Source organism: Oncorhynchus gorbuscha, linkage group LG16 (assembly GCF_021184085.1).
Source record: "Oncorhynchus gorbuscha isolate QuinsamMale2020 ecotype Even-year linkage group LG16, OgorEven_v1.0, whole genome shotgun sequence".
NCBI classification, from domain to species: Eukaryota; Metazoa; Chordata; class Actinopteri; order Salmoniformes; family Salmonidae; genus Oncorhynchus; species Oncorhynchus gorbuscha.
In genome coordinates, this window is record NC_060188.1 from 82,142,062 (window position 1) to 82,162,197 (window position 20,136).

Here is a 20,136-nt window from a genome sequence, read left to right on the forward strand (position 1 = left end):
TCCCCTGTAAGAATGATATTATCAGGCCTGTCCAGTCATCCCCATGTGTAGTCTCAGCTACAGGTGTGATTAAGGATGAGGACTGGTTGTATGGCCTAGGCTCGTTTTTATCCTGTCTGAAGTTCTCTTTTTCAAAACATTAATAAAGTGATGGTCATTTGATTAGGACAGTTGAGAAGTTGTTTTTTGTGCCTTTAGGTTTTATCCCTTCTGTGGCAAGCGTCACTTTTAAAAACGGACCTCTGCTTCCACAGCAATGTTTGTTGTGTGTTTGACTAAACTGTTTTGAGAAACAGCTCAGCAGTTCACTGTAGGCTATATATCCCTTTGGTGGAACGCAAACTAGAAAATCATTTTCCACATCCTTGTTCCGAGAGGTGGATTAAGTAGTTGTAATACTGTTTGATTTCAGACTAGCGCCAGAGCCTGACCTCTTTCTGTCTCTCTCTTTCCCTCTCTGTCTCAATCTCTTCACTCTCTCACATTGTCTCTCTCCATCTCTCCGCTTCTCTCTCCCCGTCTCTCACACCACACTCATTCACTCTTTCCATCTCTCCCTCCATCAGTGCGGTGCTGCTGCTCAGTCAGAAGCAGTCTTTGGAGGAGCTGAGGCAAACGGTCCAGTTGTTACGCTGCACAGAAGCCAAGCTGGGCGCCCAGAAGGACCTGCTCGACCACAAGATGCAGGAGAACGAGGGCAAGGAGCCTCCCCCCATGGTTAACTACGAGGACGACGCGCGCTCCGTCAACTCCATGGTGAGTGAGTGGTTATTGTTGTGGAGTTGACCGTTGTTGGTTTTTGAATAGGAAGGACTTACTTGTCAAGTCGGAATCCAATCTGATATGTGATTGTAAACCATGGTGGAACGGAGGACATCAGTGTGGATTCAGGGATATTACTTCCTTTGTAATCAGAAGGAATGCAGCACTTTCCACTCAGCCTGTCCTACTATGAACTCCTCTTTCTTTGTCTCTGACCTTTTCAGAGATACTGTATAGGGTTTGTTGATTAAAAATGTAGCTTGATGATTTTGTTAGCCCTAGATACTTTTGCGGCTGATATTTACTTCTATACACTTACACATACTGGTACTATGTCAGTTTACTGCTTACTATTCATTGTATAGTTATAGGCCAGAATGTTTTTGCCTTCTGCTGTCTCCATAAACATACTCATTCAGGCAAATCATTTTTTTTTATCTAAAGGATGCTGTTGTGCTGAATCTTTGAACTTTTCATTAAAAATTAAAAATAAAAATAAAAACTTTTCTCATCAAATGTCACCGAAATGTCAATCTAAAAGCATTTTGTTGACTGCAGTATGTGGTAGATGATATGGTGGTGCTGTTGAGCCTCCTTTCAACTCTAGCTCTCTCTGCAGAGAGTTGGATGAGCAGAGGAGGGCAGTGTAAGCACATTGTCATAGCTATAAACCTCTATACACTATAGTATACTGTATTCGGCTTGCTCAACTGTTTATTCTCAACAGATTTTCAACCATATGTCTGTATTTTCAGGACAAAGGCAAAGACAGGACATCAAAGTTTGACACCTTACGTCATTCCTTAGCCGGCATCCTCCGCTCTCCCAAATCAGTCCTTGGCTCATCATCGGTAAGTTCTGAAGTCAGTTAAAAATAAATTAAGTTTTGTGTTCTTGTGTAGTGAGTGTGGAAACTAACCTGTGTGTTAGCAATTGATGTTCTTCATTAACACAGACCCCAAAACAAATCAGGGGAGAAAAATGGGTTTATTTGAGAAGGACAAATTAAGATGTTATGCTGGTAGGTAGATGTTCAGTCTTCTCTGTCCTCAGCATTTCTCCACAGAACAAAGGAACAGGATGCCATTTATAACCCCCCACCCTAGTCTGGGGTTTACTAATCAGAAGTCCTTGCAGTACCACTGGGCCAATGGCCAAATAACCAGTATCCTGCTCCCAACTCAATGTACAGACCAATGACAACGTGGTACACGTAGCTCTGAGTTCAGGAGTGACATTCCACAGATTCTAAACAGCTGTTGAACTGAAACCCAACTCCTATTTACATTGACAATTCCCTATTGACCATTCATTCTAGTACTCTCATCCTCTGCGTTGTGTATTTATCTTCTAAATATTCTTGTGTATCATCCAAATTATACCTTTGATCTGAGTGGAGTGACAGATCTTAAAGCTCTCTTGACTAGTAATTGAACAGGAATTGATTATTGATCCCTAACTTTCATTTTCAAATCATCATCATATCATTATATATCATCATGTCATATCATTCCATTGTGCGTATCCAGCAGTTTTTCGACGTGATCCCAACTAGTGAGAAGCCCCTGGGGGACCAGGAGTGGTACCATGGGGCCATCCCCAGGACCGAGGCCCAGGAGCTGCTCAAAGAGCAGGGAGACTTCCTGGTCCGGGAGAGCCACGGCAAGCCTGGCGAGTACGTCCTGTCTGTCTTCTCAGAGGGACAGCGGAGACACTTCATCATCCAGTTTGCAGACGTGAGTTCTACTTGTTCAGTTCTGAATAAACTAAAGGCGTTCCTTAGCCTGGTCCAATATCTTTTTGAGTCATGTTTGGCATGACAAGGAATTGACATGATGGCACAAACTGATCTGAGACCAGGCTAGGTGTTTGTCTCACTGCAGAGCCACTAGGTTTCAGCAGTAAACGAGACAAAATATAAAGGTGTAGTCAGGTATATTTGATGTGATGTGCGTCAGCCAATGGTTGCTTTGTGTCTGTTACTAAGACGCACCTTGGTGGAAACGGAAATTAATTGGCAAGGAATTGAGGTTGAGTTGAGTTTATTTTGTTTTTACAGGGACAGTGCACATTAATCAATGTTTCAGTAAAAGTGCCGGTTTTAGCCAGCCGGCTAATTTTCAACCACAGTCCCTGGGCAGGCTTATTAAAAACAATTACAATATAGATAATAGCAACATAGGACAAGCAAGTTGTAGCATACAGACAGAGCAACATAGGACAAGCAAGACGTAGCATACAGACAGAGCAACATAGGACAAGCAAGACGTAGCATACAGACAGAGCAACATAGGACAAGCAAGACATAGCATACAGACAGAGCAACATAGGACAAGCAAGTTGTAGCATACAGACAGAGCAACATAGAACAAAAAGCAGCAAGACAAAATTCATAAATTCTATGGTTGATGCGTTTTAAATTTAATTTGTTCAGATGACGGCTAATCGTAATTGCTTGTAAAGTTGTTTCCGTAACACACAAGATGATGATTCGAAAAGCTTCCAACTCAACTTTGTAATGAATCAATCCCATGCTCTCTGCCTACTCTTTGTCCACAGAACCAGTATCGTTTTGAAGGCACTGGCTTCCCAACCATTCCTCAGTTAATTGAACACCATTACACTTCAAAGCAAGTTATTACCAAGAAGTCTGGGGTGGTGCTTTTAAACCCAGTCATCAAGGTAAAATATTTCCTCTCCTATCTTTGTTCATACACCCTGTGATTCAGATCTAAAGTCAATGAGTGGTCTCACAACAGGGGTGGGAATGTAATTATTGCTAAAGCCATCAAGCTGTCATGGAGGCCTTTAATCACACTGTGAAACTCATCAATATGCTTAGGTTGTACATTGTCTTGTGGTGTTTGTGGCAGGAGGCTAATAGATGGCCATGAATAAGCCCTTTTGACATCAACTAAATATTTTAGTTTGAATCAGTAAAGTGCTGTGATCACAGTTGAACAACTTTTTGTTGGAAGTTCTAACTACACTCTTTTTTTAATCAAACATTTAAAAAAATCTCAAAAGTATTAGAATAGAGCTTCTCAGACAGTTACAATACCAGTTATAATACCAGTTACAATACCAGGATGTTCTCTTTGGAATGACAGTGATCATACTGTGCTCCAGAAGACACCTTGCTATTTTACCCATTGACGATGGTAGTGAGGGGGAAAAATATGTACAGTAAAATATCAGGTTATTATTTTTGACAACCTGTATCGTTTTGACAATATCGCAATATAATTTTTGCGCTAGTTGGCTGTACCTGCACCAGAACTCCAGTATGTTCTCCATATTCTTTTTAAATAAGGATCCAATTTGCTTTCAACACTTTTTTTCCCATTACTGATCAAAACTTGTTTTCTCACGGCTCTCATCCCTCAGCAGCAGACATATGGTGAGTGATGTGATTGGTACGTCGAATCGCAATGAAATCACAGTATTGTATCGCAATACATATAGAATCGTGAGAATCGCAATACATATCGTATCGGCACCTAAGTATCTTGATAATATCGTATCGTGAGGTCCCTGGCCTAATTGACAGTATTAACGCTTGGTTTCCAGACCTGTATGGTGTTTTTCAGGACACATTTCTCATGTATAATAGTGCAAATGTCTTTTTAATATCCGCTCTGTGTTGCAAAAATAGGCCAACACTGTCAATAGCCAGGTTTAATCATAGAGAAGACCTCGAGTCCTCCTCAGCTAGCGCGCTGGTGATGAACATAATGGTGTTTTAATTGCCTCAGCCATCACCAACACGGGGCTAATGGTTGTTGTCATTACTACTGTAATGGATCTGCTGAAGCCTGGGAATAATAAGTGTTTTTAAATGGTCTTTCTTCAAGTACTTCATGGCAAAGCGGTGAAATTTGACCATTAGGCACCACCTCACTCTTGGAAGAATGCGATTTGGATTTGATCATTGTGTTATTGGATGAGACACTGGAATGTTGTGTTGAACTGGGCCAAAGATGGAAAGACTTCTCTGATGTTTTTGAGGTATCCGGGTTTTTTGTGGTTGATTTTTTTTTGTTTGTAATTGTGCCTCGGATTATAGTAATTCTGAATATAAAGTAGTCGGTCGGTGCTCCAATGTTACACAGTAGCTTTTGTATGGTTTTCATTGTACTGTTTGTGCATATTCTGTGTCTTGTGTTTACAATTGCCTATGTTTTGTTCTATCTTTTGTAGGATAAAAAATGGATACTCAACCATGAGGATGTTACTCTTGGAGAGCTTCTTGGCAAAGTGAGTGATTTTAGATATCCTTTTCATTTTCACCACATCTGTAGGACAGATATTATCTTGGATTAGTTTTGACATTCATCATCATTGATGTCAATATATGTTTGATTAAACCAACTTCTGTTCCTGTATCTCTGTTTTTCTTTGTTCTTAGGGCAACTTTGGTGAGGTATTCAAAGGAACATTGCGGGACAAGACTCCTGTGGCAGTCAAAACATGTAAAGAGGATCTTCCACAGGAGCTGAAGATTAAGTTCCTATCAGAAGCCAGGTTAGACGACAAAATCTCATTTTTATTTGTCACATGCGCCGAATGTCCTAGTTCATATCATGCCAGGTGAGCGGTTCACATGTCCCAGTTCCGATCAGAAGATGAAAATGTCTGCTGTCAATTAATTGCAGGTCCCATCGAGTACCTTGAAACGTCTGTTCAAATCAAATCAAATCCAATTTTATTTGTCATATACACATGGTTAGCAGATGTTAGTGCGAGTGTAGCGAAATGCTTGTGCTTCTTGTTCCGACAATGCAGTAATAACCAACAAGTAATCTAGCTAACAATTCCAAAACTACTACCTTATAGACACAAGTGTAAGGTGATAAAGAATATGTACATAAAGATATATGAATGAGTGATGGTACAGAGCGGCATAGGCAAGATACAGTAGATGGTATTGAGTGCAGTATATACATATACATATGAGATGAATAATGTAGGGTATGTAAACATTATATGAGGTAGCATTGTTTAAAGTGGCTAGTGATATATTTTACACCTGGAGTTGGCTGGAGTTGAGTCAGTGTGTTGGCAGCAGCCACTCAATGTTAGTGGTGGCTGTTTAACAGTCTGATGGCCTTGAGATAGAAGCTGTTTTTCAGTCTCTCGGTCCCAGCTTTGATGCACCTGTACTGACCTCGCCTTCTGGATGATAGCGGGGTGAACAGGCAGTGGCTCGGGTGGTTGCTGTCCTTGATGATCTTTATGGCCTTCCTGTGACATCGGGTGGTGTAGGTGTCCTAGAGAGCAGGTAGTTTGCCCCCGGTGATGCATTGTGCAGACCTCACTACCCTCTGGAGAGCCTTACGGTTGTGGGCGGAGCAGTTGCCGTACCAGGCGGTGATACAGCCCGACAGGATGCTCTCGATTGTGCATCTGTAGAAGTTTGCGAGTGCTTTTGATGACAAGCCGAATTTCTTCAGCCTCCTGAGGTTGAAGAGGCGCTGCTGCGCCTCCTGAGGTTGAAGAGGCGCTGCTGCGCCTTCTTCACGATGCTGTCTGTGTGGGTGGACCAATTCAGTTTGTCTGTGATGTGTACGCCGAGGAACTTAAAACTTACTACCCTCTCCACTACGGTTTCATCGATGTGGATAGGGGGGGTTCCCTCATGCTGTTTCCTGAAGTCCACAATCATCTCCTTAGTTTTGTTGACGTTGAGTGTGAGGTTATTTTCCTGACACCACACTCCGAGGGCCCTCACCTCCTCCCTGTAGGCCGTCTCGTCGTTGTTGGTAATCAAGCCTACCACTGTTGTGTCGTCCGCAAACTTGATGATTGAGTTGGAGGCGTGCGTGGCCACGCAGTCGTGGGTGAACAGGGAGTACAGGAGAGGGCTCAGAACACACCCTTGTGGGGCCCCAGTGTTGAGGATCAGCGGGGTGGAGATGTTGTTGCCTACCCTCACCACCTGGGGGCGGCCCGTCAGGAAGTCCAGTGGCACAGGGCGGGATCGAGACCCAGGGTCTCGAGCTTGATGACGAGCTTGGAGGGCACTATGGTGTTAAATGCCGAGCTGTAGTCGATGAACATCATTCTCGCATAGGTATTCCTCTTGTCCAGATGGGTTAGGGCAGTGTGCAGTGTGGTTGAGATTGCATCGTCTGTGGACCTATTTGGGCGGTAAGCAAATTGGAGTGGGTCTAGGGTGTCAGGTAGGGTGGAGGTGATATGGTCCTTGACTAGTCTCTCAAAGCACTTCATGATGACAGAAGTGAGTGCTACGGGGCGGTAGTCGTTTAGCTCAGTTACCTTAGCTTTCTTGAGAACAGGAACAATAGTGGCCCTCTTGAAGCATGTGGGAACAACAGACTGGGATAGGGATTGATTGAATATGTCCGTAAACACACCAGCCAGCTGGTATGCGCATGCTCTGAGGGCGCGGCTGGGGATGCCGTCTGGGCCTGCAGCCTTGCGAGGGTTGACACGTTTAAATGTTTTCCTCACGTCGGCTGCAGTGAAGGAGAGTGCATGTTTTAGTTGCGGGCCGTGTCAGTGGCACTGTATTGTCCTCAAAGCGGAGAAAAAAGTTATTTAGTCTGCCTGGGAGCAAGACATCCTGGTCCGTGACGGTGCTGGTTTTCTTTTGTGTAATCCGTGATTGACTGTAGACCCTGCCACATACCTCTTGTGTCTGAGCCGTTGAATTGAGATTCTACTTTGTCTCTATACTGATGCTTAGCTTGTTTGATTGCCTTGCGGAGGGAATAGTTACTCTCTTTGTATTCGGTCAAGTTTCCAGTCACCTTGCCTTGATTAAAACCAGTGGTTCGCGCTTTCAGTTTCACGCGAATGCTGCCATCAATCCACGGTTTCTGGTTTGGGAATGTTTTAATCGTTGCTATGGGAACGACATCTTCAACACACGTTCTAATGAACTCGCACACCGAATCAGCGTATTCGTCAATGTTGTCGTCTGACGCAATACGGAACATATCCCAGTCCAAGTGATGGAAGCAGTCTTGGAGTGTGGAATCAGATTGGTCGGACCAGCGTTGAACAGACCTCAGCGCGGGAGCTTCTTGTTTTAGTTTCTGTCTGTAGGCAGGGATCAACAAAATGGAGTCGTGGTCAGCTTTTCCGAAAGGAGGGCCGGGCAGGGCCTTATATGCATCGCGGAAGTTGGAATAGCAATGATCCAAGGTTTTTCCAGCCCTGGTTGAGCAATCGATATGCTGATAAAATTTAGGAAGTCTTGTTTTCAGATTAGCCTTGTTAAAATCCCCAGCTACAATGAATGCAGCCTCCGGATATATGGATTCCAGTTTGCAAAGAGTCAAATAAAGTTAGTTCAGAGCCATCGATGTGTCTGCTTGGGGGTCAATATATACGGCTGTGATTATAATCGAAGAGAATTCCCTTGGTAGATTATGCGGTCTACATTATCACTCATCTCAACAGCACACCAGCCTGCATACCACTGCTGGCTTGCTTCTGAAGCTAAGCAGGGTTGGTCCTGGTCAGTCCCTGGTTGGGAGACCAGATGCTGCTGGAAGTGGTGTCCTCTGGTCTAAAAAAAAATATCCCAATGCCCCAGGGCAGTGATTGGGGACACACTACCCTGTGTAGGGTGCTGTCTTTCAGATGGGACGTTAAACAGGTTTCCTGACTCTCTGAGGTCATTAAAGATTCCATGGCACTTATCGTAAGAGTAGGGGTGTTCACCCCAGTGTCCTGGCTAAATTCCCAATCTGGCCCTCAAACCATCACGGTCACCTAATAATCCCCAGTTTACAATTGGCTCATTCGCCCCCTCTCCCCTGCAACTATTCCCCAGGTTGTTGCTGTAAATGAGAACGTGTTCTGTCAATTTACCTGGTAAAATAACAAATAAATAAAAATAAAATCAAACATTATTTTACTTCACACGCTTTTAATCTAGTGTTTAGAGATTTGACAGTTATGTAATTATCTCATACTGTCATACTGGTACTTTCTTGTTTCTTCAGGATCCTCAAGCAATATGACCACGCAAACATTGTGAAGTTGATAGGCGTTTGCACACAACGACAGCCTATTTACATTGTGATGGAGCTAGTGTCAGGTAAGTCCTGTAGCATAACTTTTTAGGACTCGATATTAGTGTGCAATTTCCAAAGTAAATTGTGTTTACAACACAGTTACAAATGTGAATATACATTTTGTATCCTATTTGAAGGAGGGGACTTCTTGTCGTTTCTACGGAAGAAGAAGGAAGACCTGAAGACCAAACAGCTGGTGAAGTTTTCTTTAGATGCTGCTGCAGGAATGGCTTACCTTGAGCTCAAAAACTGTATCCACAGGTATGGAGATCTTCGCCTGTTTTAGCGTTGTCAACATCAATCTGGAATATTGTATGTTTATTATTCTCCATAGAGTATTCCAACTAGGGATAGGCGACATAGCCAAAATATCATATCACAACATTTGTTCAAATTTGTGATGGTATTTTATATTTTTGAATATTAAAAGTTCTAAATATACTTGGAGTAGTTTATAACCCTAGGGTGGCAACACAGCAATTGTAAGTGATTTCAATGGGGCTTTCTTCATTCTCCACATACAGTTCAATCCAACTTTAAACAAAAATCATTTTCAGTGTTTATCAAAATCCAAATTTTGTTATAATTTTCACACATTGCCACGCAGGTCTGCATGAAATGGGCAAAAATCTAGGCGTAGTTAGTTTTCTAGTTGGAATATAGTGGGCAGCACCTTGAATACGTTGTTTGACATGAGAACGAATTAATAAACCAGAGATTAATTATTGAGAGGGAAGGAACCAAAGTGTTTCCAGGGGACTCTAATTAGATGTTACATTACATGTTTTCTGTCCTCATGTAGCTAGCTAACATATTCATGCTTCGCTTATAGAGAGAAATAGTAATGGCATCTTTTTGTAGGCCCTAACTCAACCATGGCTCGTTGGTCAAAGCCTATGGGGAAATTAAATTGAGTTTTTGGAAGTTTTTTGAATAAATAGGGGTGTGAATGCTAAAACGTTTAAACAAAGATGGGATCCTTAGTGTTAAGAAAAATCCCTAACCGAAAACAATGTTGTTTTTTCACTTAATTAAAATCACAGTTCAGTTATCACAAAACATTATTTTCTTGTTATAGCCAATAGGCTATAAAGGCCTGGGGAAGTTGTGTAATTCAAATTAAACCAGAGAGGAAGAGACTTCTTGGGTGTATTTGCAAGGCATGTACAGTGCCTTGCGAAAGTATTCGGCCCCCTTGAACTTTGCAACCTTTTGCCACATTTCAGGCTTCAAACATAAAGATATAAAACTGTATTTTTTTGTGAAGAATCAACAACAAGTGGGACACAATCATGAAGTGGAACAACATTTATTGGATATTTCAAACTTTTTAACAAATCAAAAACTGAAAAATTGGGCGTGCAAAGAGGTAGTTGTTAGGGCTAAATTATAGATGGGCTATGTACAGGTGCAGCAATCTGTGAGCTGCTCTGACAGCTGGTGCTTAAAGCTAAGTGTTTCCCGTTTCAGAGATTTTTGTAGTTCGTTCCAGTCATTGGCTGCAGAGAACTGGAAGGAGAGGCGGCCAAAGGAAGAATTGGTTTTGGGGGTGACCAGAGAGATATACCTGCTGGAGCACGTGCTACAGATGGGTGATGCTATGGTGACCAGCGAGCTGAGATAAGGGGGGACTTTACCTTGCAGGGTCTTGTAGATGACCTGGAGCCAGTGGGTTTGGTGACGAGAGTATGAAGCGAGGGCCAACCAACGAGATCATACAGGTCGCAATGGTGGATAGTATATGGGGCTTTGGTGACAAAACTGATGGCACTGTGATAGACTGCATCCAATTTGTTGAGTAGGGTATTGGAGGCTATTTTGTAAATGACATCACCGAAGTCGAGGATTGGTAGGATGGTCAGTTTTACAAGGGTATGTTTGGCAGCATGAGTGAAGGATGCTTTTTGCGAAATAGGAAGTCAATTCTAGATTTAACTTTGGATTGGAGATGTTTGATGTGGGTCTGGAAGGAGAGTTTACAGTCTAACCAGACACCTAGGTATTTGTAGTTGTTCACGTATTCTAAGTCAGAACCGTCCAGAGTAGTGATGTTGGACAGGGGCCACGGAAGGAGAGTTGTATGGCATTGAAGCTTGCCTGGAAGGTTGTTAACACAGTGTCCAAAGAAGGGCCAGAAGTATACAGAATGGTGTCGTCTGCGTAGAGGTAGAGCAGAGACTCCTCAGCAGCAAGAGCGACATCATTTATGTATACAGAGAAGAGTCGGTCCAAGAATTGAACCCTGTGGCACCCCCATAGAGACTGCCAGAGGTCCGGACAACAGACCCTCCGATTTGACACACTGAACTCTACCAGAGAAGTAGTTGGTGAACCAGACGAGGCAATCATTTGAGAAACCAAGGCTGAGTCGAAAGCCTTGGCCAGATCAATGAATACGGCTGCACAGTAATGTTTCTTATCGATGGCGGTTAAGATATCGTTTAGGACCTGGAGTGTGGCTGAGGTGCACCCATGACCAGCTCTGAAACCAGATTGCATAGCAGAGAGGTTACGGTGAGATTCGAAATGGTCGGTAATCTGTTTGTTGACTTGGCTTTCAAAGACCTTAGAAAGGCAGGGTAGGATAGATATAGGTCTGTAGCAGTTTGGGTCAAGAGTGTCCCCCCATGGCTCACGTCAACACCATTATCCCAGAAACCCTAGACCCACTCCAATTTGCATACCGCCCCAACAGATCCACAGATGATACAATCTCTATTGCACTCCACACTGCCCTTTCCCACCTGGACAAAAGGAACACCTACGTGAGAATGCTATTCATTAAATACAGCTCAGCTTTCAACACCATAGTGCCCTTAAAGCTCATCACTAAGCTAAGGACCCTGGGACTAAATACCTCCCTCTGCAACTGGATCCTGGACTTCCTGACGGGCCGCCCCCAGGTGGTAAGGGTAGGTAACAACACATCTGCCATGCTGATCCTCAACACGGGGGCCCCTTAGGGGTGCGTGCTCAGTCCTCTCCTGTTTACCCATGACTGCATGGCCAAGCACGACTCCAACACCATCATTTAAGTTTACTGATGACACAACAGTAGGCCTGATCACCGACAAAGATGAGACGGCCTGAAGGGAGACCTGGCAGTCTGGTGCCAGGATAACAACTGCTCCCTCAACGTGATCAAGACCAAGGAGATGATTGTGAACTACAGGAAAAGGAGGACCGAGCACGCCCCCATTCTCATCAACAGGGCTGTAGTGGAGCAGGTTGAGAACTTCAAGTTCCTTGGTGTCCACATCACCAACAAACTAGAATGGTCCAAACATACCAAGACAGTTGTGAAGAGGGCACGACAACTCCTATTCCCATTACATTACATTTACATTTAAGTCATTTAGCAGACGCTCTTATCCAGAGCGACTTACAAATTGGTGCATTCACCTTATGACATCCAGTGGAACAGTCATTTTACAATAGTGCATCTAAATCTTAAAGGGGGGGGGTGAGAGGGATTACTTATCCTATCCTAGGTATTCCTTAAAGAGGTGGGGTTTCAGGTGTCTCTGGAAGGTGGTGATTGACTCCGCTGTCCTGGCGTCGTGAGGGAGTTTGTTCCACCATTGGGGGGCCAGAGCAGCGAACAGTTTTGACTGGGCTGAGCGGGAGCTGTACTTCCTCAGTGGTAGGGAGGCGAGCAGGCCAGAGGTGGATGAACGCAGTGCCCTTGTTTGGGTGTAGGGCCTGATCAGAGCCTGGAGGTACTGAGGTGCCGTTCCCCTCACAGCTCCGTAGGCAAGCACCATGGTCTTGTAGCGGATGCGAGCTTCCCCCTCAGGAGACTGAAAAGATTTGGCATGGGTCCTCAGATCCACAAAAGGTTCTACAGCTGCACCATCGAGAGCATGGTTGCATCACTTCCTGGTATGGCAACTGCTCGGCCTCCGACCGCAAGGCACTACAGAGGGTAGTGACTTCGGCCCAGTACATCACTGGGGCCAAGCTTCCTGCCATCCAGGACCTTTATACCAGGCAGTGTCAGAGGAAGGCCCTAATAATTGTAAAAAACTCCAGCCACCCTAGTCAGACTGTTCTCTCTGCTACCGCACGGCAAGCGGTACCGGAGTCTCGGTCCAAAAGGCTTCTTAACAGCTTCTACCACCAAGCCATAAGACTCTTAAACATCTAATCAAATGGCTACCTGGACAATTTGCATTGTCCCCCCACCCCCATTTTATGCTGCTGCTACTCTGTTTATTATCTATGCATTTTGTCACTTTACCTCTACCTACATGTACATATTACCTCAATTCCCTTGACTGCCCCCGCACATTGACTCTGTACCGGTACCCCCTGTATATAGCCTCGCTACTGTTATTTTTTTGTTGCTCTTTAATATATATATATATATATATTATTTTATTTTTTATTATTCAGTTTATTTTAGTAAATCATTGTTTTTTTTTCTTAAGTGCATTGTTGGTTAGGGACTTGTAAGTAAGCATTTCCCAGTAAGGTCTATTGTATCCGGTGCATGTGACAAATAAAATTAGATTTGATTTACAAATCTAACTGAATTTAAACCCCATGAAATGTCTTCCCCTCTGTAATGCCAGGAGTCCCCCTAAAGTAAGATGTGTGAGAGAACAACATGTATCTCTCTCTCTGCTTAATGCAGTTTACAATACTGTCACCTTTGATGGTAACACACCAAGCCCTGAGCCATATCGCTCTATCCTGGCCAATTTGAGATTGTGTTTTCAGGTCAAAACTAGTTTCTCCAGCAATCCAGACAGTTGCAAGAAGAGAGAGAGAGGTGCTACAGCTGCTGCTGCAATCAGTCTTACATTTATCTCAGCACAGCGGGGCTATCAAATCATCTCCGGTGCATTGCTCTTACTTATCTCACCGGGGCCAGTCTCCCTGAGTGACAGCCTAATTTAGCCCAACTCTGTGGCTCGGTGCCGGCAGTCAGCAGAAATGACAGGAGAAGCGCTTTGAAAAATACAGGCGTAGCTGTAGGCCTCTTCTCACAGAGGGGCTGCAGATGAGGGCTATGAAATTGAAATGGGAGGGATGCAGGGCGCAATCTTTCCTGCGAGTGTGTACGCATGGATGTCGCACCCACGCATATACGGGGCATACACATTTTCACACACAACCCCGTAGTGTACACACACACACATTGTACCGGGTCATCCCAGCCACCTGCAGCAGGGCCAACCAAATCTGGTGGATGACTTTTCTCTCTGCAAAGTAGAAATGTTCACATGATCAGTTTACAGGCAGTATGGTGACCTTAACATGGACAGTGGTAGTGGAGCTCCCCATCTGTTACAAATCTGGTTGGTTTTAGGTGTCCTGATTGCCTACTATTTCAGTAATTTATTTCATGGCATATTGTTAATATAAAAATGTTAATGTCCATGATGAGTATTCCTGTCGGCCAATATGGCTAGCATCTGTCATAAACAGTCTCTCTCTCTACCACTAAATTTAACTCTACCTACATCTACATATCACCTCAATTACCTGGACTAACCGGTGCCCCCGCACATTGACTCCCTACCGGTACCCCCTGTATATAGCCTCGCTATTGTTATTTTACTGCTGCTCTTGAATTATTTGTAACTTGTATTTTTTACTTAACACTTATTTTTCTTAAAACTGCGTTGTTGGTTAAAGGCATGTAAGTAAGCATTTCACTGTGAGGTCTACACATTTGTATTTGGCGCATTCACAAGTAAACATTTGTTGGATGAGGATGGAGGGAGACTAAGTGAAATTATATTATTATTGGGGCAGCAGGGTAGCCTAGTGGTTCGAGTGTTGGACTAGTAACCGGAAGGTTGCAAGTTCAAACCCCCGAGCTGACAAGGTACAAACTGTCGTTCTGCCCCTGCCCCTGTTCCTAGGCCGTCATTGAAAATAAGAATTAGTTCTTAACTGACTTGCCTAGTTAAATAAAGGTTAAATAAATAAATTCCTCTCCCTTTAGGGATCTGGCGGCTAGGAATTGTCTGGTGGGAGAGAGCAACCTGCTGAAGATCAGCGACTTTGGGATGTCAAGACAAGAGGACGATGGGATCTACTCGTCGTCTGGCCTCAAACAGATCCCCATCAAGTGGACGGCTCCAGAGGCTTTGAATTATGGTAAACTGGAGGGCCTTTCTTTTTCACCCATTTCTTTAAATAGATTTATAGGTTAACAGCCTTACCCCTCAAAGGGTACCTATTGTAGAAATAACTCAATAATGATGTTCTTTTGGGAGTATATGATTTGTAGCTGTGCAGGAAGTACCATAGTTTGATAAATTATTCTTGATGACGCAGCATTTCTTCTTCAATACTTGATGGCTGAGACAGTGGGGTTGTGTTTGGTCCTTGTTCCAGGGAGATACAGCTCGGAGAGTGATGTGTGGAGTTTTGGCATCCTCCTATGGGAAACGTTTAGTCTAGGAGTGTGTCCTTACCCAGGGATGACCAACCAGCAGGCCAGAGAGCAAGTGGAGAAAGGTAAGAAGACATCCCTCCAAGGATTCAGTGTTGTGTTGATCTCCCTAATTTGCCAGAATATCTCTATTAGCCGGATCTGTTTTTGCTTTAGTCAACTCCTCTGTTGCTTATTGTCAGGCCAGTAGACAGAGGTGTCTGTTCTCCAGTATTATTTTTTACCTCTTGACAAGATAATTCATAAGTGAACCCTCCCTCAGATCATCAACAGATTGTACCTTACGATTATTCCTGTTGTGAGGGTCTTGCTAATGATATAAGACGGCACAACGCTACACAGCCAAAATGTGTGGATTATGCTATTTCAGCCACACACGTTGCTGACAGGTTTATCAAATTGAGCACACAGCCATGCAATCTCCATAGACAAACGTTGACAGTAGAATGGCCTTACTGAGGAGCTCACCTTTACAAGTCAGTTTGTCAAATTTCTGCCCTGGTCAACTGTAAGTGCTGTTATTGTGAAGTGGAAACAGAACGGGATCACCTAGCGTGTAAAAATGGTCTGTCCTCGGTTGCAACACTCACTACCGAGTTCCAAACTGCCTCTGGAAGTAACGTCAGCACAAGAACTGTTCGTCTGGATGAGAGAACTCAAAGGATTACTTTAAGGGAGCTGTCTGTCTGTTATTTTGCATTGGAGTTGGACCTATAGAGACAATTACTTGAACTACAAGAAGTCATGAAGAGAACTGCGTTGGATGGTCATTTTTTCTCTCTAAACTTATACCCCTGATTATACTGCCTCGATCCATCCTAGGAAATTAAATGTAATTTTCCCTCTGTCTGTCTTTCCCCCCCATCTTAGATTACAGAATGTCCTGTCCAACAAAGTGCCCTGAGGAGATTTACAAAGTCATGCAGAAGTGCTGGGAGTACAAACCTGAAAATCGGCCAAAGTTTGCCGACCTTCAGAAAGAACTGGCCTCGATCAAGAAGAAATAGCAACCTGGTAGGGGAAGGTGGACCAGGTCATGACCCCCTTACAACCTGAGAGAAACACCACAGAACGTTACAGCCTTGATGCTACTTGTCGTGATTGTACTCACTGTGTATACTTTGTCACAAAATCACTGTGTTATTTGCCTAGGCAACTGTTTTGAGCCATTATCAAGGAGAGAGATCTCTGCTTAGCTTGGATCATTGTCAAAATATGACAGTATTATTATTTTTTAAACCTGGTGTTCTTTTATTTCTATTCCTTTCTCTTACTGAACCTCTGCAACTAAAGGTGTTTTGAGACATAACCACACAAACATGTGTATAATTCATCATGCTCCATTGCACATATGACTTCTGTCGTTTTGCTATTGGTCATCACTCGGGCATAGCCACGATAATGAGAAATGTCACAATTTCTAGGTTTTTTTAGGGCCCTGAGTTTGGTCCTGTTAAGGTTAGATGAGTAATATGACTTGAAAATGCCAAGGAGTCTGGTGCTCCGTATAGCCGTGCAACATCTAAAAGAGACTGTCTAGATGCACTCCGTAGACAGATAAGTTTCAGAACCAGTTCCTACCCAAGGACGTAACAGTTTATACCTAAGGGTATAGTGTCCTGTTTTTGTCCCGAGCTTGACTTTTCCACATTCAGCAAGAACTATTTTCTTCTTCCTCTAAAGTCTCATTGTGATGTGACAGTTTGATTTGATGTGAATCATTTCTGTCCAAAGATTTCCTAAAGTATTCTCTTCATGCCCACTATTTAATGTAGAAAACCTTTGAGTTTAACATACAAGGATAAGTGCAATTTGTGACACCCCTTTCTTATAATTGTTTGGGCTTTGTGATGCAGAAATATTGCAGTAAGGCAATTTATTTAGAATTAATATAATTTTACTTATAAATCTTAAATGTTTCAGACCCTCCAGAATGCTGATTATTTTCTACATTTTAGTCTGTTGCAAGCTCAATACTCATAATTTGACAATTAGAATGTACCATAACGATAACTGTACTATCTGACTTGAAATGTGAATTTAGCATTTTCTGTCAAAAACAGTCCGCTTTTACATAGCTACGAGAGTTTTAAGGAGCTCCATTTTTCATGCATTCATTTGTGGTATTTTTTACTTCAATTTTTTTAAATAAAACTACTGTTCTAAATTGTTGATAGACAATTGAACAGTGATAGCAATGAACAGTCAACTTGTTTTCATTAAGTATACTTAGGGCCAGGAGTTGTATCTAACCATGCGACATGACCAAGGGAGAACTCTGGGGCCTAGTCTATACCTATGGTCTTGTTTTCCTGGCGAGGTAATTCTCCGTCCCCTAATATAGTATATTCGCTATTCCAGCCACTCCTGTATGATGTAATTTCTCTGAGGGTGCCATGTTGTTTCTATGTCAACCAAGCTCCTTGCCATTTGTGCTGACAGCCCAAGCGTGTCTTCAAAAGCATCTTCTGTGAAGTAACACGTCACATCCATCCATCAGTTTCACTCCTATTAGAATGATGGAACTCTTGTCTTTCAAAAAACATTCCACCTGTATTTTGTAAATACTTGTAGATGCTATAACTTTTATTTTATGCAAATGTAGGTCACGTTTTGTGTGTATTCGATAAAGAAAACATTGTCTGTTTATGCTTCTGAATCTGCATGGATTGTTTGTACATTTTTAGTATATGTATAAAAGATTTTTGGAAAAATCCTCTTTCCTATCTATTATACAATGTCTCCTGCTCATCTATCCTGTATCCTCATCTTACTGTGTCACAAATTACACCCTATATAGTGCACTAATATGCCGAATAGGGTGTCATTTGAGACAGACTTTGGTTCGTTGACAGGAGTAACAGTTTTTTCTTAATTTCTCCAGTCAAATGACCTCCTGATAGTTAATGTTTTGCATTCCAGACAACCTAGCAAGAGAAAGGTGTAGAATGAATAGGCAAAGGGAGCTTACATCTTAACTACTGGTTGATGAGCACAAGATATTTCTGTTTAACACGTTTGAAAGGCATACACTTTTTTCAGTAACTCTTATTTATTTGAGACACTTATAGTATCATGAGTATTTTATATTAATTTGTCTCCTGTTAGTGTATTAAAATATTTGCCAGTATTTTCTTTTTATAGAATTTGTTCCATGGTTTAAAAATGTATATATTTGTATTCTTCTCATGCAAAGTGACCAAGTCTAGATTTCCCCAAGAGTAGTTGAAAAATCTGCTCTACATTACTGGCCAATATATGATACAGACCATTATTACACTTGTGTTGAATGGAATTGGCTTTGTTTGTCACTCATTTGTTTGAGTGAAAGTGTATTTAAGCTTCACAATTCAATGTGAAAGTATTGTGCTGCATTAACATTAGCATTCTGGTATGTACACCAAGGCCAGCTTCACAGCATTTCAAGGTGCAGTCGCTTCAAAGTATTCAGACCCCCTGACTTTTGACATTGTTACATTACAGCCTTATTGTATAATGGGTTAAATACATCTCAATCTACACACAATAACCCACATTAACAAAGCGAAAACAGGTTTCAGATCCTTTGTTATGAGACTTGAAATTGCGCTCAGGTGCATCCTGTTTCCATTGATGATCCTTGATTACTCTACAACTTGGAGTCCACCTGTGGTCAATTCAATTGATTGGACATGACTTGGAAAGGCACACAACCGTATATAAGGTCCCACAGTTGACATAGCAAAAACCAAGCCATGAAGTCGATGGAGTTGTCCGTAGAGCTCAGAGACAATCCTGTGTTGAGGCACAGATATGGGGAAGAGTACCAAAACATATCTGCAGCATTAAAGGTTCCCAAGAACACAGTGGCCTCCATTCTTAAATGGGAGAAGTTTGGAACCACCAACACTCTTCCTAGAGCTGGCCTCCCGGACATACTGAGCAATCAGAGAAGGGCCTTGGTCAGGGAGGTGACCAAGAACCCGATGGTCACTCTGATAGAGCTCCAGAGTCCCTCTGTGGAGATGGGAGAATCTTCCAGAAGTACAACCATCTCTGTAGCACTCCACAAGTCAAGGCTTCATGGTAGTGGCCAGATGGAAGCCACTCCTCAGTAAAAAGCACATGACAGCCCGCTTGGAGTTTGCCAAAAGGCACCTAAAATATTCTTTGACCATGACAAAGACGAGTCTCTGGTCTGATGAAACCAAGATTGAACCTTTTGGTCTGAATGCCAAATGTCACGTCTGGAGGAAACCTGGCACGATCCCTACGGTGAAGCATAGTGGTGGCAGTATCATGCTGTGGGGATATTTTTCAGCCGGCAGGGACTGAGAGACTAGTCAGGATCGAGGGAAAGGTGAACGGAGCGATCCTTGATGAAAACCTGCTCCAGAGTGCTCAGTAACTCAGACTGGGCCGAAGGTTCACCTTCCAACAGAACAACGACCCTAAGCACACAGTCAAGACAATGCAGGAGTGGCTTCAGAACAAGCCTCTGAATGTCCTTGAGTGGCCCAGCCAGAGCCCGGACTTGAACCTGATCAGACATCTCTCCTGAAAATAGCTGCGCAGCAATGCTCCCCATCCAACCTGACAGAGCTTGAGAAAAATGGGAGATACTCCCCAAATACAGGTGTGCCAAGCTTGTCGCGACACTCAAGGCTGTAGTCGCTCCTAAAGGTGCTTCAAAGTACTGAACACTTATGTAAAATTTATAAATTAGCAAATATTTCTAAAAACCTGTTTTTGCCTTGTCATTATGGGGTATTGTGTGTAGATTGAGGATTTTAAAAGCTGTAACGTAACAAACATGGGAAAGGTTAAGGGGTCTGAATACTTTCCAAATGCACTGTGCATTACTGAGCTCTTTTCCTAAAGCATATTGTTATTTGATGTGTGTCAGACTAATTTAAAGAGCTGGGATATTTATTGCCA

The 20,136-nt window shown here is 42.9% G+C and overlaps 1 protein-coding gene across 5 annotated transcripts in view; it reads left to right on the top strand.

The window, feature by feature from the left end:
• The window catches only part of LOC123999396 (tyrosine-protein kinase Fer-like), a 33,572-nt gene extending 17,044 nt beyond the window's left edge, over nt 1-16,528 (top strand). For 4 of the 5 annotated variants that reach the window (XM_046305161.1, XM_046305163.1, XM_046305165.1 and 1 more), the window contains exons 9-19: nt 567-756; nt 1,518-1,613; nt 2,292-2,498; nt 3,322-3,444; nt 4,963-5,019; nt 5,171-5,286; nt 8,739-8,833; nt 8,948-9,071; nt 14,767-14,921; nt 15,162-15,284; nt 16,090-16,528. In XM_046305161.1, coding sequence (XP_046161117.1) covers nt 567-756; nt 1,518-1,613; nt 2,292-2,498; nt 3,322-3,444; nt 4,963-5,019; nt 5,171-5,286; nt 8,739-8,833; nt 8,948-9,071; nt 14,767-14,921; nt 15,162-15,284; nt 16,090-16,226 — 1,423 coding nt within the window. In that variant the 3' untranslated portion in view covers nt 16,227-16,528. The remainder of the gene's footprint in view (nt 1-566; nt 757-1,517; nt 1,614-2,291; nt 2,499-3,321; nt 3,445-4,962; nt 5,020-5,170; nt 5,287-8,738; nt 8,834-8,947; nt 9,072-14,766; nt 14,922-15,161; nt 15,285-16,089) is intronic. The other variant, XM_046305166.1, reaches the window with a different exon arrangement.
• The last annotated feature ends 3,608 nt before the right edge of the window (nt 16,529-20,136 follow it).